At 58.1% G+C, this 26774-nt stretch overlaps 8 protein-coding genes across 8 annotated transcripts; 5 read left to right on the forward strand and 3 right to left on the reverse strand.

Annotated features, from left to right (window-relative positions):
• Positions 1–425: 425 nt before the first annotated feature.
• CH63R_09523 (Fatty acid synthase subunit alpha reductase) lies at positions 426–8439 on the reverse strand (the record flags this gene model as incomplete). Its single annotated transcript, XM_018304497.1, has 9 exons — positions 426–1841; positions 1964–4962; positions 5060–5119; positions 5213–5718; positions 5958–7041; positions 7126–7788; positions 7928–7987; positions 8110–8260; positions 8347–8439. 9 exons carry the CDS (start codon positions 8437–8439, stop codon positions 426–428), a joined length of 7032 nt encoding a protein of 2343 aa, XP_018156520.1.
• A 714-nt stretch (positions 8440–9153) lies between these two features.
• CH63R_09524 (Aconitase) lies at positions 9154–12560 on the forward strand (the record flags this gene model as incomplete). The annotated part of the gene is made up of 7 exons (XM_018304498.1): positions 9154–9256; positions 9443–10119; positions 10213–11032; positions 11206–11283; positions 11400–11770; positions 11868–12042; positions 12187–12560. The coding sequence occupies 7 exons, from the start codon at positions 9154–9156 to the stop codon at positions 12558–12560; spliced, it is 2598 nt and encodes an 865-aa protein (XP_018156521.1).
• A 575-nt stretch (positions 12561–13135) lies between these two features.
• On the reverse strand, positions 13136–14922 carry CH63R_09525 (Prostacyclin synthase; the record flags this gene model as incomplete). The annotated part of the gene is made up of 2 exons (XM_018304499.1): positions 13136–14615; positions 14714–14922. 2 exons carry the CDS (start codon positions 14920–14922, stop codon positions 13136–13138), a joined length of 1689 nt encoding a protein of 562 aa, XP_018156522.1.
• A 750-nt stretch (positions 14923–15672) lies between these two features.
• Positions 15673–17626, forward strand: CH63R_09526 (Cytochrome P450; the record flags this gene model as incomplete). Its single annotated transcript, XM_018304500.1, has 3 exons — positions 15673–15879; positions 15953–17221; positions 17495–17626. The coding sequence occupies 3 exons, from the start codon at positions 15673–15675 to the stop codon at positions 17624–17626; spliced, it is 1608 nt and encodes a 535-aa protein (XP_018156523.1).
• A 1691-nt stretch (positions 17627–19317) lies between these two features.
• On the reverse strand, positions 19318–20515 carry CH63R_09527 (tat pathway signal sequence; the record flags this gene model as incomplete). The annotated part of the gene is made up of 2 exons (XM_018304501.1): positions 19318–20066; positions 20155–20515. The coding sequence occupies 2 exons, from the start codon at positions 20513–20515 to the stop codon at positions 19318–19320; spliced, it is 1110 nt and encodes a 369-aa protein (XP_018156524.1).
• A 512-nt stretch (positions 20516–21027) lies between these two features.
• CH63R_09528 (Benzoate 4-monooxygenase cytochrome p450) lies at positions 21028–23132 on the forward strand (the record flags this gene model as incomplete). The annotated part of the gene is made up of 5 exons (XM_018304502.1): positions 21028–21099; positions 21185–21335; positions 21561–21869; positions 21959–22327; positions 22465–23132. The coding sequence occupies 5 exons, from the start codon at positions 21028–21030 to the stop codon at positions 23130–23132; spliced, it is 1569 nt and encodes a 522-aa protein (XP_018156525.1).
• Positions 23133–23808: 676 nt separating this feature from the next.
• CH63R_09529 (uncharacterized protein) lies at positions 23809–24296 on the forward strand (the record flags this gene model as incomplete). Its single annotated transcript, XM_018304503.1, has 2 exons — positions 23809–23929; positions 23989–24296. 2 exons carry the CDS (start codon positions 23809–23811, stop codon positions 24294–24296), a joined length of 429 nt encoding a protein of 142 aa, XP_018156526.1.
• A 589-nt stretch (positions 24297–24885) lies between these two features.
• CH63R_09530 (MFS transporter) lies at positions 24886–26662 on the forward strand (the record flags this gene model as incomplete). The annotated part of the gene is made up of 3 exons (XM_018304504.1): positions 24886–25127; positions 25191–25779; positions 25823–26662. The coding sequence occupies 3 exons, from the start codon at positions 24886–24888 to the stop codon at positions 26660–26662; spliced, it is 1671 nt and encodes a 556-aa protein (XP_018156527.1).
• Positions 26663–26774: the final 112 nt, after the last annotated feature.

A 26774-nucleotide genomic window follows, 5' to 3' on the forward strand; every position in this document is an offset into this window, starting at 1 on the left:
TTACAAATCTTAGGAAGATACACAATACAACTAGTCCTCTCTACATATGTCGTGAAGCAGAACTGCTTCGTAGGTCACGTTGAATGACACAAGTCACGCGAAGATGACACGTGACCGATCTCACGGGTATTTCAACTCGAACCATCATGTAAAATAGATCTTAGAAAGATCAACCACTGTTCACTCTCTCATTCCTAGACGTATGGTGCTCATCACAACATAATAATCCGAAAATGCAGTACAAGTTGAACGAGAGTCGGAGATGAGTTCTCTAAGCCTTTCTTTCTACACAAGGCACAGTTGTGTCTATTAGTTGTTTACGCATTAGGCATGAACTCAAACAAACACACAGTCATGGTGTTATATGTACGCTGCATATCTGCCGTATCGCATGCCAATATTGTCATATCATCCTCTCATCCTCACTACGGCCAAGCTGACAGGCTTTTCGCCGGCTCGAGCAACGCGGCTGTCTGGGATGTAATATAAGGGGCTGCCGTCTGAACCCGAACCATGTTCTCCTCCACCATGCCCTCGATCAGGCGCCGGCACGCCCGCTGCCATCGTCTCTGCCTCTTCTCCGCGTACTCTTCGTAGCACGTCTCGGAAACCGTGGCGAACAGGTGCCGGGGATGGACGAGCAGGGCCTGGGAACCCTTCTGCCCGAAACCGAAGGAGGTGACCGAGCAGGCCTTGACGATGCGGCGCTCGCCGTCGCCCACTTGAATGGGCACGCCGGGGAAGAGGAGCTGCTGGTGCCGTTCCAGCTCCGGCTCGATGTCGTCCGCGTTCGGGTTCCCCGGCACCAGCCCGGTATCCATCATCTGCAGGCACCCGTTGATCATCCACGCGCCGGCGGCCCCCTTGCCGTGGCCCGTCAGCCATTTCTGCGTCACGCACGGGAGCAGGTTGCCCGGGAGACGGCCCAGCTGCGCCATCTGCTGCTGGATGACGGCTGCCTCGTTGACGTCGTTGGCCACCGTCGACGTCCCGTGAAGCGAAGCAACACCGATATCGTTGATGCTCAGGCCCCATGTTGCCAGGGACCCGCGAAGCGGCGAGATAGTCGGGTCTGCTTTCCAGAAGTCGTTGCCGAGGGAGTATACGATGTCTTCCCGCTGCCTACGAGCCTCCTCGTCCAAAACAGCGAGTCTTTCGTCCCAGTAGGTTCTCTCGTGCGGTTGCTCCCCTGACAACCCTCCCTCCCCATCGGTTCTGCTAGCATCGTGCCCCAAGAGTGCTTTGCGGTGGCGAAGCTCTTCGTCGACCAGCCACAGACGCTGGTCCCGCAACCTTCGCCTGTAGCGGAGATCCAGGAGCGGCGAGGGGAGGCTCTTGTTTGGACTCGTGGCACCAGATGATGATGATGATGGTGCTGCTGTAACTCCTGACACGGAAGCGGCTTGTCGTTCCCGTGCGTTGGTGAGAATACCCCGACCGGGTGCCGGGACCGACCGGCCGATGCCATCAGCCGCCATGCTGGTGTACGCCACGACGCCAAAGACGGGGAGTCCCATCCGGAGAGCCAGCTCGGCCGTGGCGAGGACCTGGACGCCGCAGCCCTGGGACTCGACGAAGCCCTGCCGCGACGACGCGGCCGGGCGCGACATCTCCCTCGGCGTCCTCCCCGCCGCGAGCTCGCTGTCGGTGTTGCACGTGGCCTGCATGCGGCCGAACTCGCGCGACACGTCCTCGGAGAAGTCGTCCAGGCCCCCCACGATGCACATCTTGGCCTTGCCGCGCACGAGCAGGTCGTATCCGGTGTCCAGGGCTTCCAGGGACGTGGCGCAGGCTCCGACGGGCGTCTTCAGAGGGCCCGCCGAGCCCATGAGCAGCATGTTCTGTGCAAAAGTGTTGCGTTAGTGGGGTTTCCTTTCGGTCTTTCGTGTGCCTGTGAAAACAGAAGGGGAACCTGAGAAATTACGTGATAGTAAGGAGGGGGAAAGGAAACGGGGTCGCTTACCACCCAAGCACCGGTCGTGTTGGCAAAGGTCTCTTGGAGTATATCCCCCTGGACCTGCTCGCCCAGGAACCGGTCCCTGTGCATCTTCCTCAGGGACGACAGGCCGCCCATGCTCGATCCGATGCAGCTGCCCACTTCGGAGATGTGGACGTGCTGATACACCTCGTACGGGTCGACGATGCCGGAGCAGAGAAGCGCCTCCACGGTGCACACCAGGGCGTAGAGGGTGGCCCGGTCGATCTGGTTGATGAGGTCCTCGTCGATGCCGTAGCGCTTCGCCGACCAGCCCGTGGGGATCTGGCCGGCGACCGAGCGACTGAACTGCGATGCCTTTGGCACCAGGATCGTGGCACCGGCCTTGATCTGGACCGTCACTGTGGTTGGAGATGCACCGGAATGGGCCCCGGTCCCATGCCCGGCCCCGGCCCCGGTGCTCGTAAAGACCGCTACTCGGTTGCCGTGCTGCCGCTTCAGCTCTTCGGCCACCTCGGTGCTGGTCTCGAACAGCGGCAGGTCCCGCTCGACGACAACCTCGTGGACCGAAGCGGACTTGGCCGGGTCGTACCCGTTGTCGCACAGCTCGGGCTCGATCTTCCGCAAGCCCGTGTGCTCCGAGATCCACTCCCGGTACCTGTCGCCGACCTCGGAGTCCTCCACGGGCTCGCCGGTAGCGGCGTCCACCCAGCCGGACCGCGGGGACGCGTCCTTGCCGAGGAGGTGGCGGCGCTCGTGCTTGATGAGGCCCATCATCCACGCCAGCTCGACGCACCCGTCGAGGGACAGCGGCGTTCCCTTCTCCATCTCCCATCGGGTCCGGCTGTTCCCGCAGGGCCCCAGCTCGGAGAAGCCCGTGATGACCACGACGCGGCTCAGGTCGACCATGCCCTCGAGGGAGCGTGCGAGGGGGGCTATGTGGGTTTTGTAGTCAGGCAGCGTGGGTAGAGGCAGGAGTAGTTTCGCTCTCGGTGCAAGTCGTGATTCTCTTTCACCCTGGCCAGCAGTGGGTTTTCTGGTCCCCCCCGGAGGATACCGCCCGGTCAAGACGGCGTTGTCCAGGTCGGCCTCCCGTTGGATGGCGATCTTGATCTCGGCTTCGTCTCGGAGACCGCGGCGGATGCTCGTCATGGCCTCCTTCAGGTTCGGGATCTCGGCCAGCCCCCCGCCGAGGTCGACGATCAAAGGCGTCGACTGGCAGGCGTCCGCCACCCTGCAGCCCATCATCGTCACGATATGGGCCGCCATCTCGCCGCGGGAGAAGGTCCGCACGCCGAGGGCCTCCACGCCCGGCGCGAGGACGTCGTTGTCGCTCATGATGCCCGTGCCCCGCGTCCATCCGATGACGACCCCGAGCAGCGCCATGTAGTCGTGCCAGCCCTCGGACCTCCATCGGGCGAACACGGCCTCCAGACCCCGCTTGGACTCGGAGTACAGGCCGTCGCCGCCCATCAGGCCGTGGTTGGGCGAGAGCGGGAGCACGGCCGTCACCGGCTTGGTCGTACGGCCCCCGAGCCGCTGGTTGCGGACGATGGCCCCGAGGAGGCGCAGCACGTTCACCAGCGCGACTCGGTGGGCCAGCTCGGCGTGCGAGTCGAGGTCTTCCAGGTCGCGGTTGCTCTCCGCCATGACCGCGAACGGCACGACGAAGTCGATGCCGCCGTCGCCCCTGGCGTCGCCGCAGCAGTAGGCTGCCAGCGCCTCGACGTCCCGGCGGCTGCCCTGGTTGAAAGGGACGACCCGTAGCTCGGAGCCCCGGGAGCCGTACTTGGCGTAGAGGTCGGCGTACATCTTGGTGGTGTCGGCCGAGTAGCTTCGCGTGGCGATGGTGACCCTCGCGCCGCCCCGGAGAAGATTCTCGACGATGGACAGCCCGATGGAGCCTCTGCCGGCGCCGGTCACGAGAACGCTTTTGCCCGTGAAGGTAAGCCCTGGTCCTCTCGCTCTCGCCAAGTCCTCCATGTAGATGCTGATCAGTCTCTGTTCTTCGGCTTCGGCCGTTTTTCTCTCGGCCCCGAAGAATCGGACAACGGGCACAAAGGAATCGCCCGACGGCATCCGAGAGACGGTGCGGACTTCAATGTCTCCGTTGTCGGTAATAAAAATCGTGGGGGATTGTCGAGGCTCTCGGTCGACAAACAGAGGAGGTTGGGATAGGGACAACTGGCACGCTTCCATACAAGACCGCAACACGCGACAGATCTCATGATTCTCCTTGTCCTTTCCCTTGGTCTCTTCTTCTTCAAGGTAAAACCGGAGCTGATCGATGGATCTGCCGCAAGCACGGTTCGCGATGCGTGTCGTCAGGTCTTCCACTGATTCTTGTGGCTGCTGTTGTTGGTGAGCACCCCGGCCGGGCTGGAAAGCCATGCGTGACAGGCGAAGGATGTCCTGGGGGGCCCAGTTCCAGAACGACTTGTAGACGCGCTGCTTCTTCACGTCGAACATGGACGCAACGCCTTGCGCATAGGTATCGCCAAGCTCATCTCGCAGATCGGAGAGGCCTGCATCCACCGCATTTGTGTCTGGACAGTCCTCGTCCGACGCCGTGGCTGCTCGGCCCATGTTCATCGTCAGCATCTCGATGAAGTCCTGGTAGAGCCCGTCGTTCCTCTCGGCGGCCTGCCTCTGTGTTACAGCCTCTGCGTCGGAATCGGCCATCGGCTGACGTGCCTCCAAGCCCTCTCTTTCAAGATAAGCAGCGGCTATGTCGTCGAGGAAGGCCATGGCTTCTCCGGCATCCTCTTTGCGGCCCCCTGCGGACTGGGTTGATGGAAGCGCGCTCATGAAGATGGCGTTCTGCCGGTGCGGACCCACGCGCCATCGACTCTGGAGATGGCTCCTGGCTTTCGAAGGACCAAAGGTGCCGGGGAGTGTATTGGAGAGCATGGTGGACACGAGGGCTGTGGCCGTCTTGCCCAACTCGGTCCTCCCCGTTGCTTGCTGGGCCTTGTCTACGATGAGACACAGTTCCTCAATGGGGAGTTCTGCCGCGGAGTCCGGTACTGCGATACGATACCCCGAGTCAGCAATGCTGTCTTTCTCCGTAATATTGAAGATGACAGGCATTGGTGATTCCATCTTGGGAAAAGGTTAACTTACTTTGATCCCCAAACTCGACTTGCAAGTCACCGACAAGTTCGTTGGAACGTGTGGACCGGCCTGGGAAAAGCGAAGAAGAGTGAACGTTAGCAGACCGCAAGCCGTAACCAAGGCAGATGGGTGCCAAGGGTTAGGGTTAATTTTGTCACTCACCGCCCGTCAACTTGACGATGGTACTAGACTTGTCAATGTCGCTTGGGTGCTTCTTCAACTTTGCTCCAACTATGGATACCAACACCGAAGAGGCAGCGATGGCCTCGTCGGGAATCATGGCCCCTGGAGCTGCATCTATGGCCGTGGTGGTTGTGGCCGCCGGCTCCTGGGCCGTGTTCACGAGGGATGATGCGCCACAGGAACCTCGTGAGGGCGTCTCGACCGGTCCGGCCGTTTGTTGTGAAGACTCTGTCTTGATTCCAGCAAGTCCAGGGTCGTTGTCGTCCGAGTGCTCGGGCTGTTCGGAGGCTGGATCGAAGCGGTAATAGATGTCGTCCTGGTCACTGTCGAGACTCAGTATCCGCCGACGGATCCCGCGGGCGTCTTCACGGTCCGCCGAGGCCTGTAAAGTCTTTTTCATCATGTTCGTCAGAGTGTTTCCCGGGCCAATCTCGATGATGCGCTCGGCCTGGACGGCTTCGGCGATCCACTCCTGCGTCTCGATCCTGGATGGCAAAAGACGGAATCAGCATTAGGTATTCGAAAGTTGTGAGCAATCAAAGCATGACAAACAGCTAAAATGGAGGGCGATTCAAGGGCTCTTCTCAAAGCAGTTGAACGGGGGCAACTTGGGGGAAGACAAGGGCCTCACCATCGGACTGGGTACGTGAACTGATGCCTGATGTCTTGATCTGTTAGTGACGTTCGCCAGCCATACGAGTGTTGGGTGGGATCAGAAACCTACGCAAGCAGCTCGATGAGGAGAATATGGCTGAGATCTCTACGAGTGTCTGGATGCATTTCTTGCGCAACAGCAATCCCCTGCGCGTCATCCAGCGATGTGCTTTCGCCTTTTGGGCTGTCGAGCTCCGGAGCGCTCAACGCTGACTCCGGGCGTGAAGCTTCCGAGCAGGTAGATGCAGAGCAGGAGAATCTGGAGGAATAGCTCAGGACAGGGCTATGCGCACGAGGTTGCTCCAGGGGGGAAGATGCATCCATAGGTGAGTTCAGCGGAGGTGGCACGTCGTCAAGGGTAGACGATGCGTTGGCAGCAGCAGCAACAGCAGCAGCAGTAGCCTCATCATTGTTACCGTGGCCAAGACGGATCTCAGACTCGACCGCCCGAGAGTCCTCCGCACCACCCGGCTGCGGCTCTTTATCACGCCCGGCTCTGGTGAAGCGAAGCCACGGGCCAGACTTGGCGGATGTGACGTGGTCCTTGAGGATATACTCTCCTCCGACAGGCATCGACTCGTCGCGGCAAAAGTCGAACCTGTACAGGATGTGAGCCAGGGTCAACGTTGCTTCGACATACGCAAGGCCCTTTCCGACACAGCTTCGCTGGCCGCTGGAGAAGGGGAAGAATGCGCTCCATGCCAGCTCCACGGCCTCCGCCGTGGCGGCGCCGTCAGCCTGGTCGCCGCCGCCGTTTTCTCCTGCGACGAGCCACCTCTCGGGGCGGTACTCCGAGGGTGAGTCGAAGTAGTCCTCATGACGGTGGAGGCTGTAGATCCCAGTCCCGACGTCGACGCCAGGCGGCACGAAGACCGTCTGGCTCGGCTGCGAGCCGCCTCGGGACCCGACTTCGAGGGTTAACCCCCCGGGAAGAACCTCGCGCCAGAGCGCCCCGCCTACAGGGGGCGACATGCGCAGGGCCTCGTTGATGCACGCGCGTAGGAAGACGCAGGAGTTCACCTGGTCTCCGGCACGGATTTCGGAGGCGGACCGGAAGGCGGTTCTGACCTCCTTTCGCAGCCGATCGTATGCCCGAGGGTTGCCGGTCAGATAGAACAGTGTTGCTGCGACTGTCGTGGAAGTCGTGTCCGAGCCTGGGATTTCCATCAGCCACAGTCTTCATACATTTTGGCTTAAGCACCGCAAGCGTTCATCGGATCTGGGGGATTTCATCTCACCAGCGACAATGAGGGTGGCCGATTCGGCCTGGACCTCATCCCTGCTCAGCATCGAGCCGTCATCTGGGTTCTTGGCCGTCTCCACGTAAGAAAAGACGTCGCTGCGTTTGGCGCCCGGGCTGGGAGACAAGCCCTTGCGAGTCTTGATAAGCCAGACGAGGAAGCCGAGAAAGCGGTTCCGGGCCTTGATGGACTGGGGGAACAGATACTTGTCCAGCTTGGCGATGGACAAGATGCTTGCCTGGACCAAGGCACCGATCCGCACGTTGGATTCGGTGATGCACGCCGGGACGAAGCGGTACTTGTCGTTCTTGAGCGTGTTCGGAGACAGGCCGAAGGCGATGTCGCAGATGACGTCGAAGGTCAAGTGCTCGCACACAACAGCCATGTCCAAGGCTCTTGAAGATGGCGCCGCGTTCTCATCTGATGAGTCGTTTGTTGTTGCGCTTGCGTTGTCGTCAAGGTTCGAGCACAGCGCCTCGATGTGCTCCAGCATCTTGGCCTCGTACAGGCGCATCTGGGCGTCGGAGAGAGCCATGCTCAGTATCTTTCGTCGCCTCGCGTGCTCCTTTTTGTTGCGGAGGGTCAGAGTGTTGGGCGCGCCGTGGACAAGCGCGCCGTAGGCCTTGGACTTGATGACATTTGCGCCGTGTGAGCTGATGGCTTTACGCCGTTGCAGAGTCAGTCAGTTGGTTGTATGGTTCGAGTTAGGCGTGTAAGTGTTTCCAAGTGCAACCCGGATTTCCCATGGTATTACCCATGGCCTTGGATGGCAGACCCGCGGGATGAAGGACGGACGTACCTTTGGCAGCGGTATTGCTGTTGATAAGCAGGCGTCCTGGCGCATAACGTACGACCGGCCCTGGAGCACGCAGCATGAGCAAATGATGGCCGGCAAGGAACACGTTTTGATCCCCGGACGACGTCGCTCGTTACGCCGCCCGCCGCCCGCCGTTCGGTGAAGAAGTGTGATGAGATACTCACCATATTTCTTGTGGCAGCGGTACATGTCAAGGTGAAGCGTGCCCCTCCACGCGTGCCACGCGGCATAGAGATCGGTACATTTTGCCAGGAACGGACCGGGGTAGGCAGCCAGCGGATGGAATACTAGCTGCCGGATGAGGAAGATGACGACCTCGAGCCAGTTGTTAGCACGGAATACTCAACCCCAAGAACACATCCCCAGTCAGAGCTGCGACTATAGCGCTTGCTCGTACTCACTATTGAAACCGGTCCCAAGCCAAGCACTACAACCGGGAGTCTTGCAGTCGCTACCGGGAGGATGCCAGCCGCATAGGATGATAAGTTGGCCATTTCAACAGAACCTATTAGTTAAAAGACTCAAAGCGCCAGGTCGGTCTGGTCTGAAGCAGGGAAAGCAACTGAAACCTCGATAAGTGAGAGTTCAGAGGACAAAAAAACTTCGGACCAGCGCAAAAACGATTGGGGGAGGGAAATGAACGAAAGATGATGCCATTCAATCTGCAAAGCCCGAGCAGCTTTACAACAACAACAATCGTTAATCGCGAAGTGAATGAATACAGGGGCGGCCTGTGTGCACAACAAGGTCGTGCGTGTCAAACTCATTTCAGAGCCGCCGGGGGGATTTTGTCGGTGATGACGTGAGCTGTTTGCATGAGTAAGCGTGCTATGTATGAAGCTTTCCGCTTGTTGATACTCTGTAAGGATGGATACATTGTGTATTGCATTTGCAGGCTGACCTGGTCAATGAGCCCGGTTCATTCATTACTCATGGGATGCCACTAACTCATATGAGTGTGTGAAGCTCTGGCCTCCCCACTGGCTGACAGAACTAATAACACTGGTCACACTCGCTGGCCCATGTCACAAACCTAATTACAGCACGCTGTGGCCAGAGCAGATCATCTTATGTTGGTCACTGAATAGACTGTGTCTCGTAGCTTGTCCGTGTTTATTTGGCACCTTATAGCTGGTCATCCAAGGGGATTTGAACTGATATCCCAAGAAAACGCTCCTTAGGGCCTTTGTTGCACGGGTTTCGGGATCATGGCAGTTGAAAGCTCCCCCAGTCGGTTCATGACCAACGTGTTGAGTGCGCTGAAGCGCATTCGTGGCGTCGATCTCGACGATGCGAGGCAATCCTACCGAGGTGAGCACAAGTCCGACCCTTGGAATATCGGGGGGGGGGGAATGGCACCACCCAAAGTGAGATATTGGGGGAAGAGAATGAATCCCAACATATGACGACGTTCAGAGGAAAAGGATTGCTAGCTCACGCGGCCCTCGAACTGAACGAGCATCACTAACGCATACCTGATCGGTGCGAGTTGAACAGATGGACCCGGTCTTGATTCTTCCTTCACCAACCTCGGCCAGTTCTTCCATTTCGTGGACAAGGAACTGCGAAGCAGAGACCATGTGGCCGAAGCAGAAGCCATCGCCCACGTCGCCGAGCTGTGCGCAACGGACCCCGAGCTGGGAGGGCTCGGCATCGTCGCAGATGCCGTAGGATGGGGCCCGGATTCCGCCTCGCCAGCGTCGAGCACCGGATCCATCCACACGGACGGTCCCGTGCTTCGCGAGGTCGAGTTCCTGGTCGACGCCTGGCTGTCTGCCGTCAGCTCGCGAGAAGCCGCGTCGCGGCAAGCGAGACCGGCGCTGCGGAGACGGCTCGGAGGAACCCCGAGCGACGCGCACCCGATGACCCTGACGGAGAAGATCCTGGCGTACCACGCCTTCTCGCTGCCGTCCGCCAAGGGGGTGAAGCCGGGAGACGTCGTGAGGGTGTCGCTGGACTGGGTCATCGCCAGCGAGGTGGCCTGGCTGGGCATGCTGCACAGCATGAGGAGCATCGGGCAGCAGATGCAGGCCTGGAGAAACGACCGGTTCTGGCTGACTGGCGATCACGCCGTCGACCCCCGCAACTACCACCTGGAGAAGAGCCAGATGCTGAGAAGGGAGATGGAGACGGCGAAGCGGGGTTTGAAGATGACGGAGAACCAGGGATCCAACGTACGTTCGTTCCTCTTCACACCCTCCCGCATTACAAAGAAACCTCGTCCGTACGTCGTTTGCCGAGTCTGACATGCTTTGACTTGCCCTTAGTATACCATCCTCCACACCGAGTTTGTAAGAGAGAGGGCCGAACCCGGCATGCTCGTCATCGGGGCCGACTCTCACACCTGTTCCGGTGGCGCCGTCAGCTCCCTGTCCATCGGGCTGGGAGCGGGCGACAACATGATCGGCCTCGCCACGGGCCAGACCTGGTTCAAGGTGCCCGAGTCCATCCGCGTCAACTTCACCGGGAAGCCGGCCTGGCACATCAAGGGCAAGGACGTCATCCTCTCCATCCTGAGGGCGCTCCGCCGAAACACCTTTGCCGCCGACCGCGTCGTCGAGTTCGGCGGCCCGGGTGCCGAGTACCTGTCCTGCGATGCGCGCTTTGCCATCTGCAACATGTGCACGGAGCTCGGCGCCATCACGGGCATCTTCGTCCCGGACAAGGTGACGCGCGCGTTCCTCGACGGCCGCAAGTCCAAGGTCTACAAGTCGAACTCGGTGTACTTCGCCCCCGACGAGGACGCCGAGTACGCCGCCGCGTTCGACATCGACCTGGGCCGTGTCGAGCCCAGCATCGCCATCTACCCCTCGCCGGACGACGTCTACCCCGTCACGGAGCGCCTGGGCATGAGGTTTGACGGCTGCTTCATCGGCGCGTGCACGACGACCGAGGAGGATCTTGTTCTCGCTGCCCTCGTCCTCGAAGTCGGCATGAAGCGAGGCTTGGCGATAGTGCCCGGCAAGCGCCTGGTGGTTCCGGGCAGTCGGCCGATCGCCAGGAATCTGCGGATGCTCGGCCTCATGGATATCTATGAGTCCGCTGGGTTCGAGCAACCTGCACCCGGCTGCAGCATGTGTCTCGGAAGTAAGTGGCCTCCCCTCCCAAAAACCCGGTTGCCCTCTCAAGCCGTCGGGATGTTCTTGAGCTTGATGATGGGGTTGCTCAAGCACTCATATACATCATCGGGAAGTTCTTGTCTCCTGTCTCGGGCTATGTGAGTATCATCAAGATAGATTCGCTAACTCGACGCGCTGTAGTGGGAGTTGATATCGCCGAGGAAGGGTCCAACTGGCTCTCTTCGCAGAACAGAAACTTCAAGAACCGAATGGGCAAGGGTATGTGTCCGTCCTTTCGTCAGTCAGAAACAAGCCCTACACTGCTTTCATCAACCTGCGGCCGTCTTCTCCTCACTCACGATAATGCCGAAACAGACTGCTAACCACTGTCACAGGCTCGGTCGGCCATATCTGCTCGGCTGCTACTGTTGCCGCCGCCTCCTTCAGCATGACTCTGTCGGATCCGACGGAGCTACTGCGAGAGGTCGACGAGTCCAGATACAACGAGCTCTTGGAGCAGTGCAAAGCCTGGCGGAACAGAAAGCACGCTGCAGTGCCGCAGAAGAAACATGCGAATGGCGATATTCCAGAAGAGGACGTGGAGTACGTTGAACCTGCGTTGACGGCGGCGACAGTCCAGAAGGGAGAAGCAAAGTTGAGCCAAAGGGGAACAACTGCACCCGAAACAACTGGCGGACAACTTGACGGGGCCAACGCCATTCAAGGACGAGTGTTTACAATGGGCGACTTTGTGGACACGGACGCGGTCAGTATACCTTTTGTGCCTCATGATCACCTAGCGATAGCAAAACAAAGGCGGTGACCTTTAGAGGCTGACGGTTTTCATCTTTCACGGAACACAGATCATTCCAGCGCCGTTCTGTTCCAGCCCTACCGACGAGGCTCTGGGCTCGCACTGCTTCGAATACGTCTGCCCCGACTTCCGCGATCACGTCCGCCAAGGATACACCGTCGTCGTGGGCGGAAAGGCGTTCGGATGCGGATCTTCCAGAGAGGAAGCTGCCCGGGCCTTGAAGGGTGAGTTCTCCCCGATTCCGTAGCGTTCTTGCATCACCATACTTCGTCTTGGCCATATACTCTTGTGTGACCGCAGCGGCTTGGTATGCCTCGTATCCGATGACTCCAAGTTGCTGACCTTTGGGCCTTTTGCAACCCTCCCAGGTATCGGCGTCAAGTGCGTCATCGCGCGGTCCTTCTCCTTCATCTTCGGACGCAACATGCCCACCATCGGCTTGATCGGCTTCGTCATCACCGACGACGAGTTCTACCGGCTGGCGGGCCACGGCGCCGAGATAGAGATCGACGTGCAAGGGCGGTGCGTCAGGGTGGGCGGCAGAGAGTTCGGGTTCCGGCTCGACGACATGGAGCTGAAGCTGGTCGAGAACCGAGGCCTCGCCGAAGCGTTCCGTCGGCATAGGAAAGACGTGTATGATGCGCTGTGCTCTGGTAGAGGCACTTCTGCCGAGGTGCCGTCGCCGGCCTCTCTGGCAGACGTTTCGATGCAGCGTAGGAAGCCGGAGGGGTTGGCCTGGTAGAGTTTAGATTATCACATGGTGCGGAGCAACAGATTCTTGAAGCGAACTGAATCTTCCTGATCTCGCCGCAGTGAGTTGAAATCCTGTTGCTTTTTTTTTGACCGCTGCTGGGTAAGAAGACACGGCACCTTTCTACCCATAATGGTACTCGAAGACCGAGCCGGGACATAGCTACAGCTTTATGGTAGAGAAACTTTCTTTTCAGAATGATAATAAGATCCATCTGTACAGAAGCGCCTCCTTTGCCGCTTGGAAAAGAAAAGAAAGTTACGTGCTCCCTATGCAATGCTGCGTCCCTCACCACTGTTGGGTCGATGATGGGCATCAGACGGGGAACGAAGAAAGAAAATCGTGCTATAGGGCTTCACCAACATGACCATGCACAAAGACACAACTAACTAGCAATGAATCAAACTTTTATGGTTGGCCTACACCTCAAGAGCCAAGAGTTGTCCAGAGTTCTATGACCATCACGTCGCGGCCGCTACAATATGAGAACGTGCTACATGCTCAAAGAAAGCACACCACTAATCTCCCAAGAGGATGCCAACAGTCTTTTTGTAACACGACCTCACTCAATCAAACTCCCGCCTCCTCAGTCTCACCCGGATGCCCCCCTTGGGCACTTTCGTCCCCGTGCCCGGCAAGCCCTGGGGCACCGTCAGCCCACCCTCCTTGCCGCCCTCGGGTTGGACCTCGTAGAGAGTGATGAAGGCCGCCGCGATGGCCAGGACCTGCTTCTCCGCGTAGGTCCGGCCGCGGCACATGCCGGAGCCGATCCCCCACGGCTTCATGCAGCCCGGCCGCGCAACCTTGGCCCCCGTGCTGGGGTCGGTCTGCAGGAACCGGTCCGGCACGAACTTCTTGGGGTCCGGGAAGATGGCCGGGTCGTGCTGGACGAGATGGTGGAGGATCGTCACCCAGCTCCCCTGCGGCAGGGTGTGCGTCGTCTTGGACGACTTGTCCGGGCCCTCCCCCGTGGAGGACATGGGGACCTCGACGGCTTTGGACACGTGGCGCACCGAGGCCGTCTCGTTCGTGAGGCGGAACGTCTCGTAAAAGGCCGCCTTGAGCAGCGGGCACTTGTTGTGGATGGAGACGTGGTCGAACGTCTTGATCTCGTGGCGGGCCGTGGCCGCGTCGCGCTCGACCACGACGTACGGGGCCACCTCCCGGCGGAGCTGCTCGAGCAGGCCCGGGGTGCAGCAGATGAAGATGATGAGCCACGACGTGGCGCGCTGCGTGTTGCTGTTCTGGCCCAGCAGCAGGCTCGTCTCGATGACGGCGCGGTGGTAGTGGCTGACGTCGTGCTTGCGGAACACCTCGCTGCGTCCGAACGAGACGGCCGGGACGTCGCTCAGGTCGTCGCCGCCGATGGCCCCGTCCTGGTAGTCTGATATGCGCCGGAACAGGTCGCCCACGCGCTCCGTGATGCGGTTGCGGGCGAAGTCGCCCTCTTGAAAGGACCGCAGCGGAATCCATCTCGGCAGGCCCAGGCTCAGGAAGAGGACCTGCTCCTCAAACTTCCAGAGATCCTCGATGCACTCCGGGTACTTTGCCAGCCACTGCTCGCCGAAGAGGAGCGAAATGGCAAGGTGGGCTCCAAAGTCTCGGAGCAGGTTCATCAAGTCGAGCTCCACGATGCCCGGCTGGTCCGGGGTGTCGGGCCGGATGACCTTGACGTCCGCGGTGCGCTCCCAGCCTCTGAGCGCCGTCTTGTCACTCCCGTCGACGTACGACACCAGGTTGGCTATCCTCTGCGGGATGTTCCCTGCCGTCAACGTGTTTGCCGCGCCGTGCTCGTTGAGAAAGGTGCGCTCAAGAACAAGCAGCAGGTCCTTGTACGAGGCCTGCCACTTCGTGTGCAGCGCCTCGCCTTCTTTTTTGCCAGTCCCTCCGACGCGCATGAAAAGACTCCACATGACCGTCCTGGACTCGAGGGAATGGTTGGGCTGGCCGTTGGTCAAGAGCGGCCCGCTGATGCTGGGGTCGTATATGACCTGATGCTTGCCGGTGAATCCGTACAGAGGGCCGCCATATCGCCGGAAGAGGTTTCTGTGGAAAGGTCAGATGACTATGCACACTTCTGAAGACAATATGAAGGAGGGAACGGGTACCGCAGTTTCTGAGGCGTTCCGCCCGCAGTCACACACACGGTGGTGAGAATGATGTCGAGCGGCATTGTGATGGGAAGCATGGGCCGGCTCTTGACGAAGAACAGGGTGCGGTAAAGGAACCAGCTCGCGAGAGCCAGCAGCAGGTACTTCGTGCCTGGCTTGGCTCCCAGTTCGGCCCAGTCCGCCCAGTCCGCAGATAGTAGTCCATGACGCTCTCCCGCGCTGGCGGTGCCGTTTATGGTCATGCTGGATTCTGCTGTTTCGAGAGGCTGCCGTTGTTGTTGGCGGTGTTGTTGTTGTTGTTGTTGTTGTTGTTGTTGTTGCTAGTGTTATTGAGATAGTAACGTTCCTTTCGGGCAGATATGTGCTGTATGATGTTGTCAATTCTGCAAGCTAGTTGGTTTCCCGCTTCCAGCTCTGTTAATGGACGTCTGAGCCCTGTGTCCGGACGACGCCCTCCCCTCCAACTTTTGAGTTACCGATCTTATCCCGATTCTCGCGGCCTCTTCCTCATCCCGTAAACCTTGTAGGTGGCTGACTCACCTTGATTTTAAAAAGGTAAAACCCCCCGTTGACCAATGAATGCCTTTGGATTCTTGGTTCAGGGCCTGTAAGCAGAGAGGGAAATGTAAGCAGGTTGGAGAGCATGCAACTGAGCCGATGGGATGATCTTACGTACAGTGTAGTGTTTGTATAAGTGAGTTGCATTGTAATGCAGACTCGCCTTCGTAAGCAATACCCCCATTGGTCAAAGAGTGAGAGACAGCGGTTCTACGTCTCAACACGGGACTCAGGCTGTTTGTAGCGGGGGCTAACAGACACTTCTAAAAGGAATTCCTCACGGTGATGTCAGGACGTCAACTGTTGGTTGCTTGTGCATTTCTCGGCGCCGTGGCATCTGGAGCATATTCATCCGTCTCCCCTGCCCAACCAGCGTCTACTGGTTTCAGCGAGCGCTAGAGTGTTGTTGTTTATTGGCTTTCAATCGTCGCAAAATGGCCTTGACGATGAAAACATTCATAGCGCTGTGCGGCTGCCTCTCGACGCTCACGCTGGTAGTCCTATGGGTTCTGCACAACCGCCACCCCAACTTCGACGGCCTCGTCTGGGTTGGCCTGCGGAAAGAGTGGTTCCCCAAACTCCGAACGAGTCTACGCTACAAGCGCGAGGGGCTGCGGATCGTCGATGACGGATATCGAAAGGTGAGTTTGACAGCTGCGAGAAAGCCTAACATGAACCGCAGCTGATGCTGATGGATTGTATCATATTCGACAGTTCAGCAAGCATGGAAAACCATTCGTCACCCCGCTGTCAACAACCAAGCCAATGGTGGTGGTGCCGCCGTCTGATATCGAGTGGCTAGCGAAACGGCCCAGATCGGATGTCTTGCCGCCTCAGATGGTCCTCCACCCGGAGCTGGTGCACTACTACTTCCCAAAGATGCCCGTTGGGGAGTTCACGCACATGCCGACTATCAACGTCGACCTCAAGAAGATCACGCCAGAGACTATCTGGCGACAAGTCAGCGAAAGCGTGCCCGTTAGCTTCGACTCCGGCGTGTCCACTGTCAAGACATGCGACGACGACGACCACGACGACTGGCAAACCAGGCACATGTTCGAAATCTTGGGTGGCATTGTCGGCCGCGTCTCTGTTGGCCTTTTCCTGTCCAAGAGACTCGCTCGCGATTCGGCCTTTATCGAAACCATCATCATGTACGGGTTGACGTTCAACAGCTTCCCGTACCAGCTCCACGACGCCATTCCCAAGCCCCTCCGGCGTTTCTACGTGCCCTTGATCGCGGCGCCGTCGCGGTACTACCTGCATAAGCTCCACAAGTGGCTGCTGCCGCTCATCCAGCAGCACCTCAATGGCGAAGAGGCCGACGAGGATCGAGACACAGTGCTGTACCATCACGTCAAATGGGCGCAGAAGTCGGCCGACCCGAAAGACCGGGATCCCAGGGTCATCATATCACGCTTGGTGCTGATGATCGCCGCACTTGCGCTCCCAACCCTCTACCAGAGCCTGAGCGACTCCGTGACCAACCTGACACGGCAGTCCCCGGACGGTGAAGACTGCTTCCAGGCGGTCCTTCGACGGGAAGTAGACGAGCTCCTGGCAGAGGCGTCGGACGATATGCCGCCCAAGGGGTACGCTCTGCGCCTCGTCCACATGAACTCCTTTCTGAAGGAGACCCTGCGCTACCACACGTTCAACGGGTTTGGCCTGGGCCTGAACCGGGAGGTGGTGGCAGAGAAGGGCCTGACGTTGCCATCCGCCAAGGACGGCCCGATACTTCCCAAGGGCACTTGGCTGAGCGCGGCGTACGACGCCATACACCGTGATCCGGAGAACTACGAGGCGCCGGACGAGTTCATGCCATGGCGCTTCCTGTCCCCGAGCGGCGACAGCACGGCCGACGTGACGGATACAAGCGACACGTGGCTGCCCTTCGGCAGGGGGAGAGATACGTGTCCCGGCCGGTTCTTTGCCGCGGACTACATGAGGCTGGTCATGGTGTATCTCGTGCAGAACTTCGAGGTTCGTGCGCCGGGTGAACTGCCCAAGGGATCAGCCCCGTCGATTGACATCAGGCCTCGGGGGGCAAGGTAGCGACAGTCGAAGCGTGTTACTGAGCGGTAGACATTCTCACCAGGGGCAATTGTCTTGGGCTTAGAGTGGGTTTAGAGGGCAAATAGACCTACGATAATGTGCCCGCACTGCTTACTACATAAACTCCACTCGTATGGTCATCTTCAGAAGGGCGCGTGCTTTTTGTTTCGTATGACATGGGCTCTACGGAAAGTGAAAAAGGACGTTTCTCCATTGGTTTTACTTGTTTTGACCATCACGGAAGCATGCGACTTGGAAGAACAACAGCCGACATGGCTACTTATCAAGCCCGTATTTCACGTGGCTGCTCATGAGCTTTACGGAATATGGTGAGAGGCTCAGAAAGACATAATCCCTGCCGTCTGTGTAATATACTTTAATTTGCTTTCCGCGCGCGCAGGGTATGGCTTTCTTTTGTATTCAAACATAAAGTCAATCCGTTCATCTCACTGCGCCCTCTCACCCGCCAAAAAGTGTTTGATATCCCCCACGGACTTCTTCAACCTCGCGTAGCAATCACCATGGAACCGTTTCAGTTACACGGGAAGAACGTCATCGTCACTGGAGCTGGAGGGTAAACCACACACAACCCGACAGAACCAGCCATATCTCGACTATTTAGAGACTAGCCATGAAGATTCACTAATGATTTTCGTGACACAGAGCTATCGGGTCGCAAATCGCCGTCCTGTTTGCCAAAGCAGGGGCAGCAAATCTGGTCCTGTCGGACGTTTCGGACGCGGCTCTCCGGGACCTCGGCGACGCCGTCGACAAGTACCGGCCGTTCCCGGGCCGTCTGCTGTTCCAGCGGTGCGACGTGTCCAAGGAGGAAGAAGTCACGGCTCTGGTCCAGCTGCTCGACGACCACGGCGGCGTCGACGTCATGCTGAACAACGCCGGCGTGTTCCCCTACGACGACGGCGACGCCATCGCCACGACCGGCAGGGCCTGGGAGCTGACGCACAACGTCAACGTCATGGGCACCTGGCACGGCTGCAAGCACGCCGTGCTCAGCATGCGGCGCCACGGCAAGACGAGGGGCAGCGTCATCAACACGGCCTCGGTGGCGGGTCTCGTCGGCTCTGCCACCGCCCAGATCGCGTACACGGCGAGCAAGGGCGCCATTATCGCCATGACGCGCGAGCTGGCCATGGTACACGCGAAGGAGGGCTTCCGCTTCAACTCTCTGTGTCCGGCTCCGCTTGGGACGGCGCTGTACATGGACTTCCTCGGCTCCAACCCCGCCGCGTGGGCGCGAAGAGAGGTCCACCTGCCCCAGGGTCGCCTGGGCGAGCCGATCGAGCAGGCTTATGCTGCGCTGTTCTTGGCCAGCGACGCCAGCTCTTTCGTGAACGCCCAGGAGCTCGTTGTCGACGGCGGCATGACAAAGGTATGTGTTATGGGACACAGACCCCGATACCCTTGATCAGGATCTCGTACCAATGGCTGCTCTGATCAAAAGTAAAAGAGACTGACAATCATCCCCCAGGCTTATGTCATTCCGGAAGGGGAGCCATGCAAGCCTGTGCTAGAGAACTTCTGAGCTCTGAGGGGGACAGAAAGGACCGTTGTAGAGCCCAGAATGCGGGAGACGAAATTCCATGAAAATTCAATAATGTATGGTAACGGGAATTGAGATTCCGGGTTCGTTGATTGGCCAAGGTAATGAGGACACTTGTTCAACAGTAGCTGTTTTCCTAGAAGCATGTAAACACGTCGATTAGAATATTTACCAGGTGAGGCGTATGAGGCTTTCAAAGCTCTCGGCAGGAAATAACCATTCAAAACCTGAGCCATGTACGCGAAAGGCTGTCTTGGAATCAAGTAACTGTTATTCAAAGACTCGGGGTGCTATATTATCGCAGGGAATGCTGTCAAAAAACACATAAGCCTCGGTATCTGCTGTTTTATAACTCTCCCATCATCGGCATATGTCTCAATAAATAAACATTCTCCTCTTTCAGGAGCCCGTTCACCACCCAACTCCCGTCTAACCCTAAGCTCCCCCGTCTCGGCCGCCTTGTTTAGACGACAGCGTCTCCCGCAAACTCGCCCTGGCGCGGGATCTCGCCCGTCGATCTCCACTGCTCCAGCACGGCGTCGAACTTCTTGCGCTGCTCGTCGAGGTCTTCCTCGCTCACCTTGGGCACCTTTTTGTTCCCCGGGAACTGCGGGTGCGCGTAGGCGCCCGGGGACGGCATCAGCAGCTGCAGACGCGCGTCGTCGATCACGTTGTTCTCCCTGGCGAAGCGCCACAGGTCGTCCAGCGGGCGGCACTGGCGCGACCTCGACATCTCGGCGACCGGGTGGGGGTAGTCCTCGATCCAGATCATGTTGAACACGTCCCACGAGTTGTGGCACGCCAGGCCCTCGTACAGCATCTTCAGGCAGTGGTCGCAGTGCCGCGCCTCGCCGTCGCCCAGGGTCGTCATGTTGGGGAAGTAGACGTGGCGGTAGATCATCTTGCGCAGCACGTTGAGGCAGTGCATCTGGTGGTGCGTGTCCAGCACCGTCGGGAACACGCGGTCGCCGTACCCCCAGTCGGGCGGGATGCTGACGTATCTGTCCGGGTCCTTGCCCAGGCGGACCATGTCCTCGCGCGTGATGAGGAAGCTGTGCGGCCTCATCAGCTCGTCCCAGAAGGCCTCGACGTCGGGGCCGGGAGGGCGCGCCCACGGCTCCGTGGGCGGCTGTCCTATATGCCAAGTCGGCTCAAAGACCTTGGCGGACTGCCCACCGCCGGAGCGGAGGTAGCTCAGGATCGACTTGGGCACTGTTGTGTTTTTGCAGTCGAGTCAGTCTTGGCTTGCCTCTTTTTGAGAAGAAGAAGAAGAAAAAGGCGAAGAATTTTGGGCACTTACACAGGTCTGGGTTGTCGTAATGGTACATGCATTTGACATATCCGCGTTCGCGGTACAGGTAGCCAGCCGTGAAGGCCAGAACTGATACGAGGAGGAAGCCGGACGGTAGAAGCCAGAACCCTTTCCACCTTTGGCCACGTCTTTCGGGACTTGCCCTGGTGTCGTTGTAGTTATCGTGGTCAAGCAACATGTGCTCAGACTCGTGGCATTCGGACGCAGAGTCGATGCCCCCGTCCTCGGTCGTCTTCTCTGCCGAAGCAGCAGAAGCCATATTGTGGTGCGTACGTTCGCGGGCCAGCGTGGTGTTTTCGCTTCTCAAGTCAAAAAGAATATGGGTGGACACAAGAAAAGACGAGATCATCGAGGAGCAGACCCTGGTATCTCTTGATGGAAGCAGTACGAAGCCCGCTCTCCATCTTCTCTTGGTTGGCCTTTATTGGCTCCAAGTCATGAGCTGACTCATTGGCAAAGTCACTTCCATTTTGCCCAAAGTTTTGGAAAAATATCTACTGCCTGCTTAATCACATCTTTCCCTCTCCTCCCTTTGTCCCGGCTCCCTCCCAGTACAGCATGTGTGTGTGGCCAGCGACGGGCAACAAGCCCCTCATGGCACCGGGCCCGCTTCTCCCAAAGTTACAGAGACTGCGGAAACCCGGCTTGGGGGGAAACTCAGGACGTTCTTCCAGGATGACGCAACGTGAAGTTGCTTACTCATACTGCAAAACATAATCAGGTGTTGGTGTATGGATATCCCGGGTGGTCGGCGGAGCTATATCCCAGGATGGCCACTTGCTCATGCTCAGGCCCATCTGCTGCGATTGCTGAGATTCACCCCCTGGCTTGCTTCTGTCGATGCCAGTCGTTTCTTCCAACATGACACTATTCACGTCGCCTTACACTGTCGTCGGTGTTTTACAGGCCTTGCTTGGATTCGCCGTTGTAGGAGTAAGTGTCCCATGTTGGAGTCTTGAGTCGCGCCGCAAGAAGGGGAGAGAATTTCCAACGCTAACCACACTACGATGTTTGACAGTTAGCCTACTTGTGCGTGTACCGTCTCTTTTTCCATCCATACGCAAAATATCCGGGTCCCCTCCTCGCCAAGCTTACCAGCTGGTACTCGGTATACCACGCTTATACGGGCGACCTTCACATCGACATATGGGCATGCCATCAGAAATATGGTGAGTTTCCAAGAGTCGCGCTGCTTTGGGCGTCAAATCGCCACCACTTCCCTCGGACGCACGCTTACGTCCTGAAATCAAAAGGGGACCTCGTTCGATACGCGCCAAATAGGCTCTTGGTGAACACTGATGTTGGCCTCAAATGTGAGTTGTATCTCTGACGGCAGGTCCATGATTGGAAAACCTGTAGAGAATTGGGTCGTACTGATGGAAGGGAAATTCAAGCTATATACGGCTTCGGCAAAAACGTGCAGAAATCGAAAGCGTACCATCGCATCTCGCTGGTCAAGGGGGCAGAAGCCCTCCAGAGCGTCGTCAACAAGCCCACGCACGGGAAGCTGCGGAGAATCATCAGCCAGGGCTTTGCCGAGTCCTTCATCCGGGCGTCGTCGTCCGAGGTGCTGGACGTGGCCCGCATCCTGTGCCGTCGACTGGGCGAGCCGCGGGATGATTTCGCGCAGGTGCCCCTTGCCAACACGGACGATGATGATGATAAAGATGGCTGGACATGTCCCAAGAACATGGCGGTTTGGTGTGAGTCGATCCATCTCCTCCGTCAAGAGTGTCCACCAGAGCCTCGGCGAGTGGGCGCAACCAACTGACTGTGAATCGGGAACCCCTAGCCGACCTCTACACTTTTGATGTCATGTCTCGGGTAGTGTTTGGGAGCTCGTACGACATGCTCGAGAGCTCCGAGAACCACTGGATCAGCCACGCGATCCAAGGGCAGCTCCGTCGCATCAGTTACCTGTTCCAGCTGCCCGAGCTCGAGGATCTGGGCCTCCACAGGATCATGTTTCCGGACGCACGGCGGCGCGCGTTCCGGTTCTCCCAGAAGAGCAAGCAGCTCATGGATACGAGGCGAGAGGGCGGGAAACCCAAACCCGAGGCCGACATCTTCTCGTTGTTGGTCGAGGCCAGAGATCCCGACACGAACGAGGCCTTGTCGGAGCAGCAGCTGTGGGCCGAGAGCAACCTTCTCATCATTGCAGGTGAGTTGTCTTTTTGTTTTCTTTTTTTTTTCTTTCTCTCTTTCTCCCTTACCTTTTTCGACTTCAGTGAGAAGGACAACGAGATATCAGCTCGGGTAGCAAAGGGACCACAGAGTTGAATGTTTTTCAAAATCCAGGTTCCGACACGACGTCGACCGGCATTGCAGCGACCTTTTTCTATCTCTCGCGCAACCCTGCCGCATACGAAAGAGTGGTGGCGGAAGTGCGCAGGACGTTCCGCTCGAGCGGCGACGTGAAACCCGGACCGGCGCTGTCGTCGTGCGTCTACCTAAAGGCCTGCGTGACCGAAGCCATGCGCCTCTGCCCCCCGGCTGCCGGAGCGATGTGGCGCGAGGTGCTCCCCGGGGGCCTCCTCATCGGCGACGAGCACATCCCCGAGGGTCTGGACGTAGGGACGGGCATCTTCGCGCTGCAGCACGACCAACGGTACTTCCCGCAGCCCCTCAAGTACTGGCCGGAGCGGTGGCTCGCGGAGCATGTCGGACAGGCGGCCGTCGACGTGGCCAACAGCGCGTACACCGTGTTCTCCATCGGCCCGCGGAACTGCGTGGGGAGATCGCTCGCCATGCTAGAGCTCATGGTGTGCATGGCCACGGTCATCAGCGACTACGACTTCCGCGCCGCTTCGGGGCACCTCGGCAGCGTGGGCGAGGGGAAGGGGTTGGTAGAGGGCCAGTACCAGGTCAAGTGGGCGTTCACCAGCGACAAGGACGGGCCGTATATCCAGTTCAAGAAGGCGTGCCGAGACGGAGATGTGCCGGAGAAGGCCGGCGGTGGGCTGTGAAAGTGAGATGGAATAGCGGACCGGATGTCTTCACCACCCACACATCTGTTCTGTCCTGCGTATAACTTCAAGCTCTGGAACGATGTTACATGTCCACAGGCAGTTTTGTTATTTGCAGCTAGCATTGAACATATGAACAGAACCCTCGGGCGACTGATTGTACCTACAGCTTCATCGTCACGAAAAAACAGATATTCCTACGTTAAATCAATATTCAAGGCGCTTTCTCAGCGAAAATCACTTTGGCTGGCTGCGACCAGTCTCATGAACTGAGAAATCCTACAGAATGGGCCATTTCTTGCGTCAAGCCGAAATTCCATGGTTTCCGTCATGATTCTCCATTGTCCGATGTGTTTTACATAGCCGAGTATCCCCCAAGTTTATGCTTCTGCCTTGTCTGCATAGCACAAAATCAAGCACGCCACTAGGCTTCTTTCGGCATTGGACCCCACCTTTCCCTTTTGAGCCCCCTGCTACTTTTAGTGGAGAGGGACATGTCGGGAACATTATGTAAGCGAGCAAGCTTCGCACTAAGTAGCGTAATCAGCTCACGTCAACACGCTGTCAAATTAAACTTTGGTCTGAGTCAGCGACCTCAGCATTATGTCGATGGCCGACATAATCAGCTAAGCAGAGTAAAAACATCCCTTAGCTAACAACTCACACCAACTGTGCTATGCACATGCCTCCAAGCATTTCATCAATGTGTGTAAACTCCACTTCCAAGGTAACAAATGACGGCTTCGTGACTCAGGATCGTCCAAAAGCCGTCAAAACCTGCCAAGTCATGACCGTGAGTGAGTCTTTCTTCTTTTTTTCTCTTTCAGAGTTTCGTTCTACACACATCATTAGACAGCTTACGTGAGACCAAAGTTTCCCATCCTCTCGCCCATCTCCCCTATTTTTGTGGGGGGCTCCCCCCATCCTTGCGATGTTGTGATGGCACAGGGTCTCACGTTGCCCAACGGATTGGCCCTCCTTCGTGCCAGGCTGAGTGACGAGCTGCTGTGTGAGGATCTGCTGTGTGGCAGGTGGTGGGAAATACCCTCAACGAGCTTGGGAGGCTTCGTTGGTCGTTCTTGTAGGAGGAAGATGGTGGCCTGGAAGCCTGTGGTGAGGACACGGTATACTGTCGATCATAGCCCTCTCTATTCTACATACTAGTCGGTGAAGCTGAAGTTGGATTTGTGTTTTTGAATTCCATGTTTTCATAGACCGCTCATCCTGGACCTCTTTACACTTCCCCCGTGACAGCTATGGATTCCTCGCGACCGGATGAGCCCCTGGATGTCAACAGCCCGGTAAAACTCTGCCCGTACACCTCGCTGAGAGAGACCACGCCCAACAGGCTAACAAGCGATGAACCAGGGCAGCGGCTATCTTTCAGGTTGGCGCCTGTGGGCCATTGTTGCGGCACTCACTTTGGGGCAGATAACGATCGGGATGGTACGTACCTCTTTTTTTCTTCTTTTGGCGTTCAAAGATCGGTTCACATGGTTATTCAGAGTCCAAGATCTGGGCCAACAAGAACCAACCAGCAACTGTGACAGATGGGAAACTCCTCTTGCTATCATGCAGTGGCTAATGATCCTATCAATGTCCATCATCTAGGACTCGAGCTTCGTTGGAATCCTGGCGCCGACGCTGGGGAGAGAATTCCAATCACTGGCGGACGTCGGCTGGTGGGGGTCAGCCTAGTAAGTTGTCAACGTCTATCTACCTCTAAGCCTTTCCCAAACTCTGCTTCAATACCATGGCGGTGAACGTGGCCGACACTAACGCGCAGCCTGGCAGTCTAGCAGCCAACGGGGCCTCGCTGTTGACGTTCGGCAAGATGTACGCCGTGCTCTCGACCAAGAAGGTATTCCTGGTGTCGATAGTTGTATCAGCAGCTGGCTCCGTCGTTTGCGCCGTTGCCAAGACATCGCCCGTCTTCATCGTGGGGAGAGTCCTTGCCGGCCTCGGGTGTGCAGGCATGCAGGTTGGAACCACACTGTATGTCCTATGTTTCTTCCTCCGAGCCCGATGGAAAAGTCCTTAAACGCTGACGAAAATCAGCCTGACGGCGTCTATCATGCCCCTTCACAAGCGGCCCTTTTACGGCGGGATCATGGGGACGGGGGAGACTCTGGCCGTCATGGCCGGGCCCCTCGTTGCGGGCGGCATCGCACAGTCCGTGGGCTGGCCGTGGTGCTTCTGGATCAACCTGCCCGTCGACGCCATTCTCTTCGTGGCACTCGTCTTCCTGGTGACCGAGAAAAGAGCGGACTCCAAGGCCCGTTGTTGGCTCATACGGCTGGAAGACCTCGGCGAGCTCGACCTGCCCGGTGGGTTTCTGATCGCGGGCGGCACGGCATGCCTGCTTTTGGGGCTGAACTCGGCCGGCACGAGCAACTCGTGGACTGAAGCGGTGGTGCTGGCGCCCATCCTGGTGTCGGTTGCCGTCTTCGTCGTGGCGGCGGTTGACCAGCACAAGAAGATGGACCGGGCGACCTTTCCCACGCGACTCCTGAAGAACCGGCATTTTGTCACCAACTTGGTTTGGCTGTGGACGCAGGCGGGCTCGCAGATACCGACGTCGTACTATGTGAGTGGTCATCACTGGTCCTGTGTTTTAGCAGTCCCCCGCCCTTCCTCCTTACAATATGTCTGGATGATATACTGACAACACCGCGATACCGCGCAAAAAGTTTCCGATATGGATACAGGGACTGGCAACCGAGTCCGTTCTGCAAGCTTCCATTGGAATACTGCCCACCCTCGGGGCTTCCATCGTCGGCACCATCGCCAGCGGGATTCTGGCGTGGGCGGTACACTATCTGCCCCCGGGGACGATAGCAGGAACGGCCGTGATGGCGGTCGGCTCGGGTCTGCTCTACAGCCTCCGGCCGGACAGCAGCCGGCCGGTCTGGATGGGGTTCGGCGCCGTGTTCGGGCTCGGGAACGGTTTCACGACGCAGCAGGTCGCCGTCGGCGCCCAGGCCGAGCTGGACGAGAAGGACTTCCCCGCGGGCATGTCGGCACTCGCCGTCGTGCGGAACGTGTCGGCGGCCATCTTCATTGCCGTGAACCACAGCGTCTTCATGGGCCGGCTCTCCCGCCTTTCCAGCGTCGTGCCCGGCTTCAGCCCGGCGTCCGCCACAAACATCAATCGGAGGTATCTGCAGAGCCGAGTGTCGCCGGAGAACTTCCCCCTCGCCCTGGACATCTTCAATGACGCCTTGACCCGTATGTTCCTGGTCTCCATGGGTCTGGGAATCGCGGGGTTCTTGATAGCTTTCTTCCTGCCGTGGACGTCCCTGAAGAAGCCAGAAGCCGGTACTGATGCCTCTGACGAGCTGGATCTTGTTGAGCCTGTCGTGCGGCAGCCTCCATGGAATTGGGATCACGACACAGGCCCGTGCCAGATACACTACCGCCACACGATTGCACTGGAACGCGGACACCGTGAAGGAGCAAGTCAAGATGACAGCGAGAAGTGGGAGTCGAAAACACCGGAGCATTCAAGACAGCGTTGTGTGTCTCTGTAGTTGGTTTCATGTATGGGTCATAGAGAGCGTCGTGTGTCGTTATATATAACCATCTCTTACCGCTACAACATTATCACGGCGTGACCCGGGACATATTGGCTCCCGTTTTTGT

Source organism: Colletotrichum higginsianum, chromosome 6 (assembly GCF_001672515.1).
Source record: "Colletotrichum higginsianum IMI 349063 chromosome 6, whole genome shotgun sequence".
NCBI lineage: Eukaryota > Fungi > Ascomycota > Sordariomycetes > Glomerellales > Glomerellaceae > Colletotrichum > Colletotrichum higginsianum.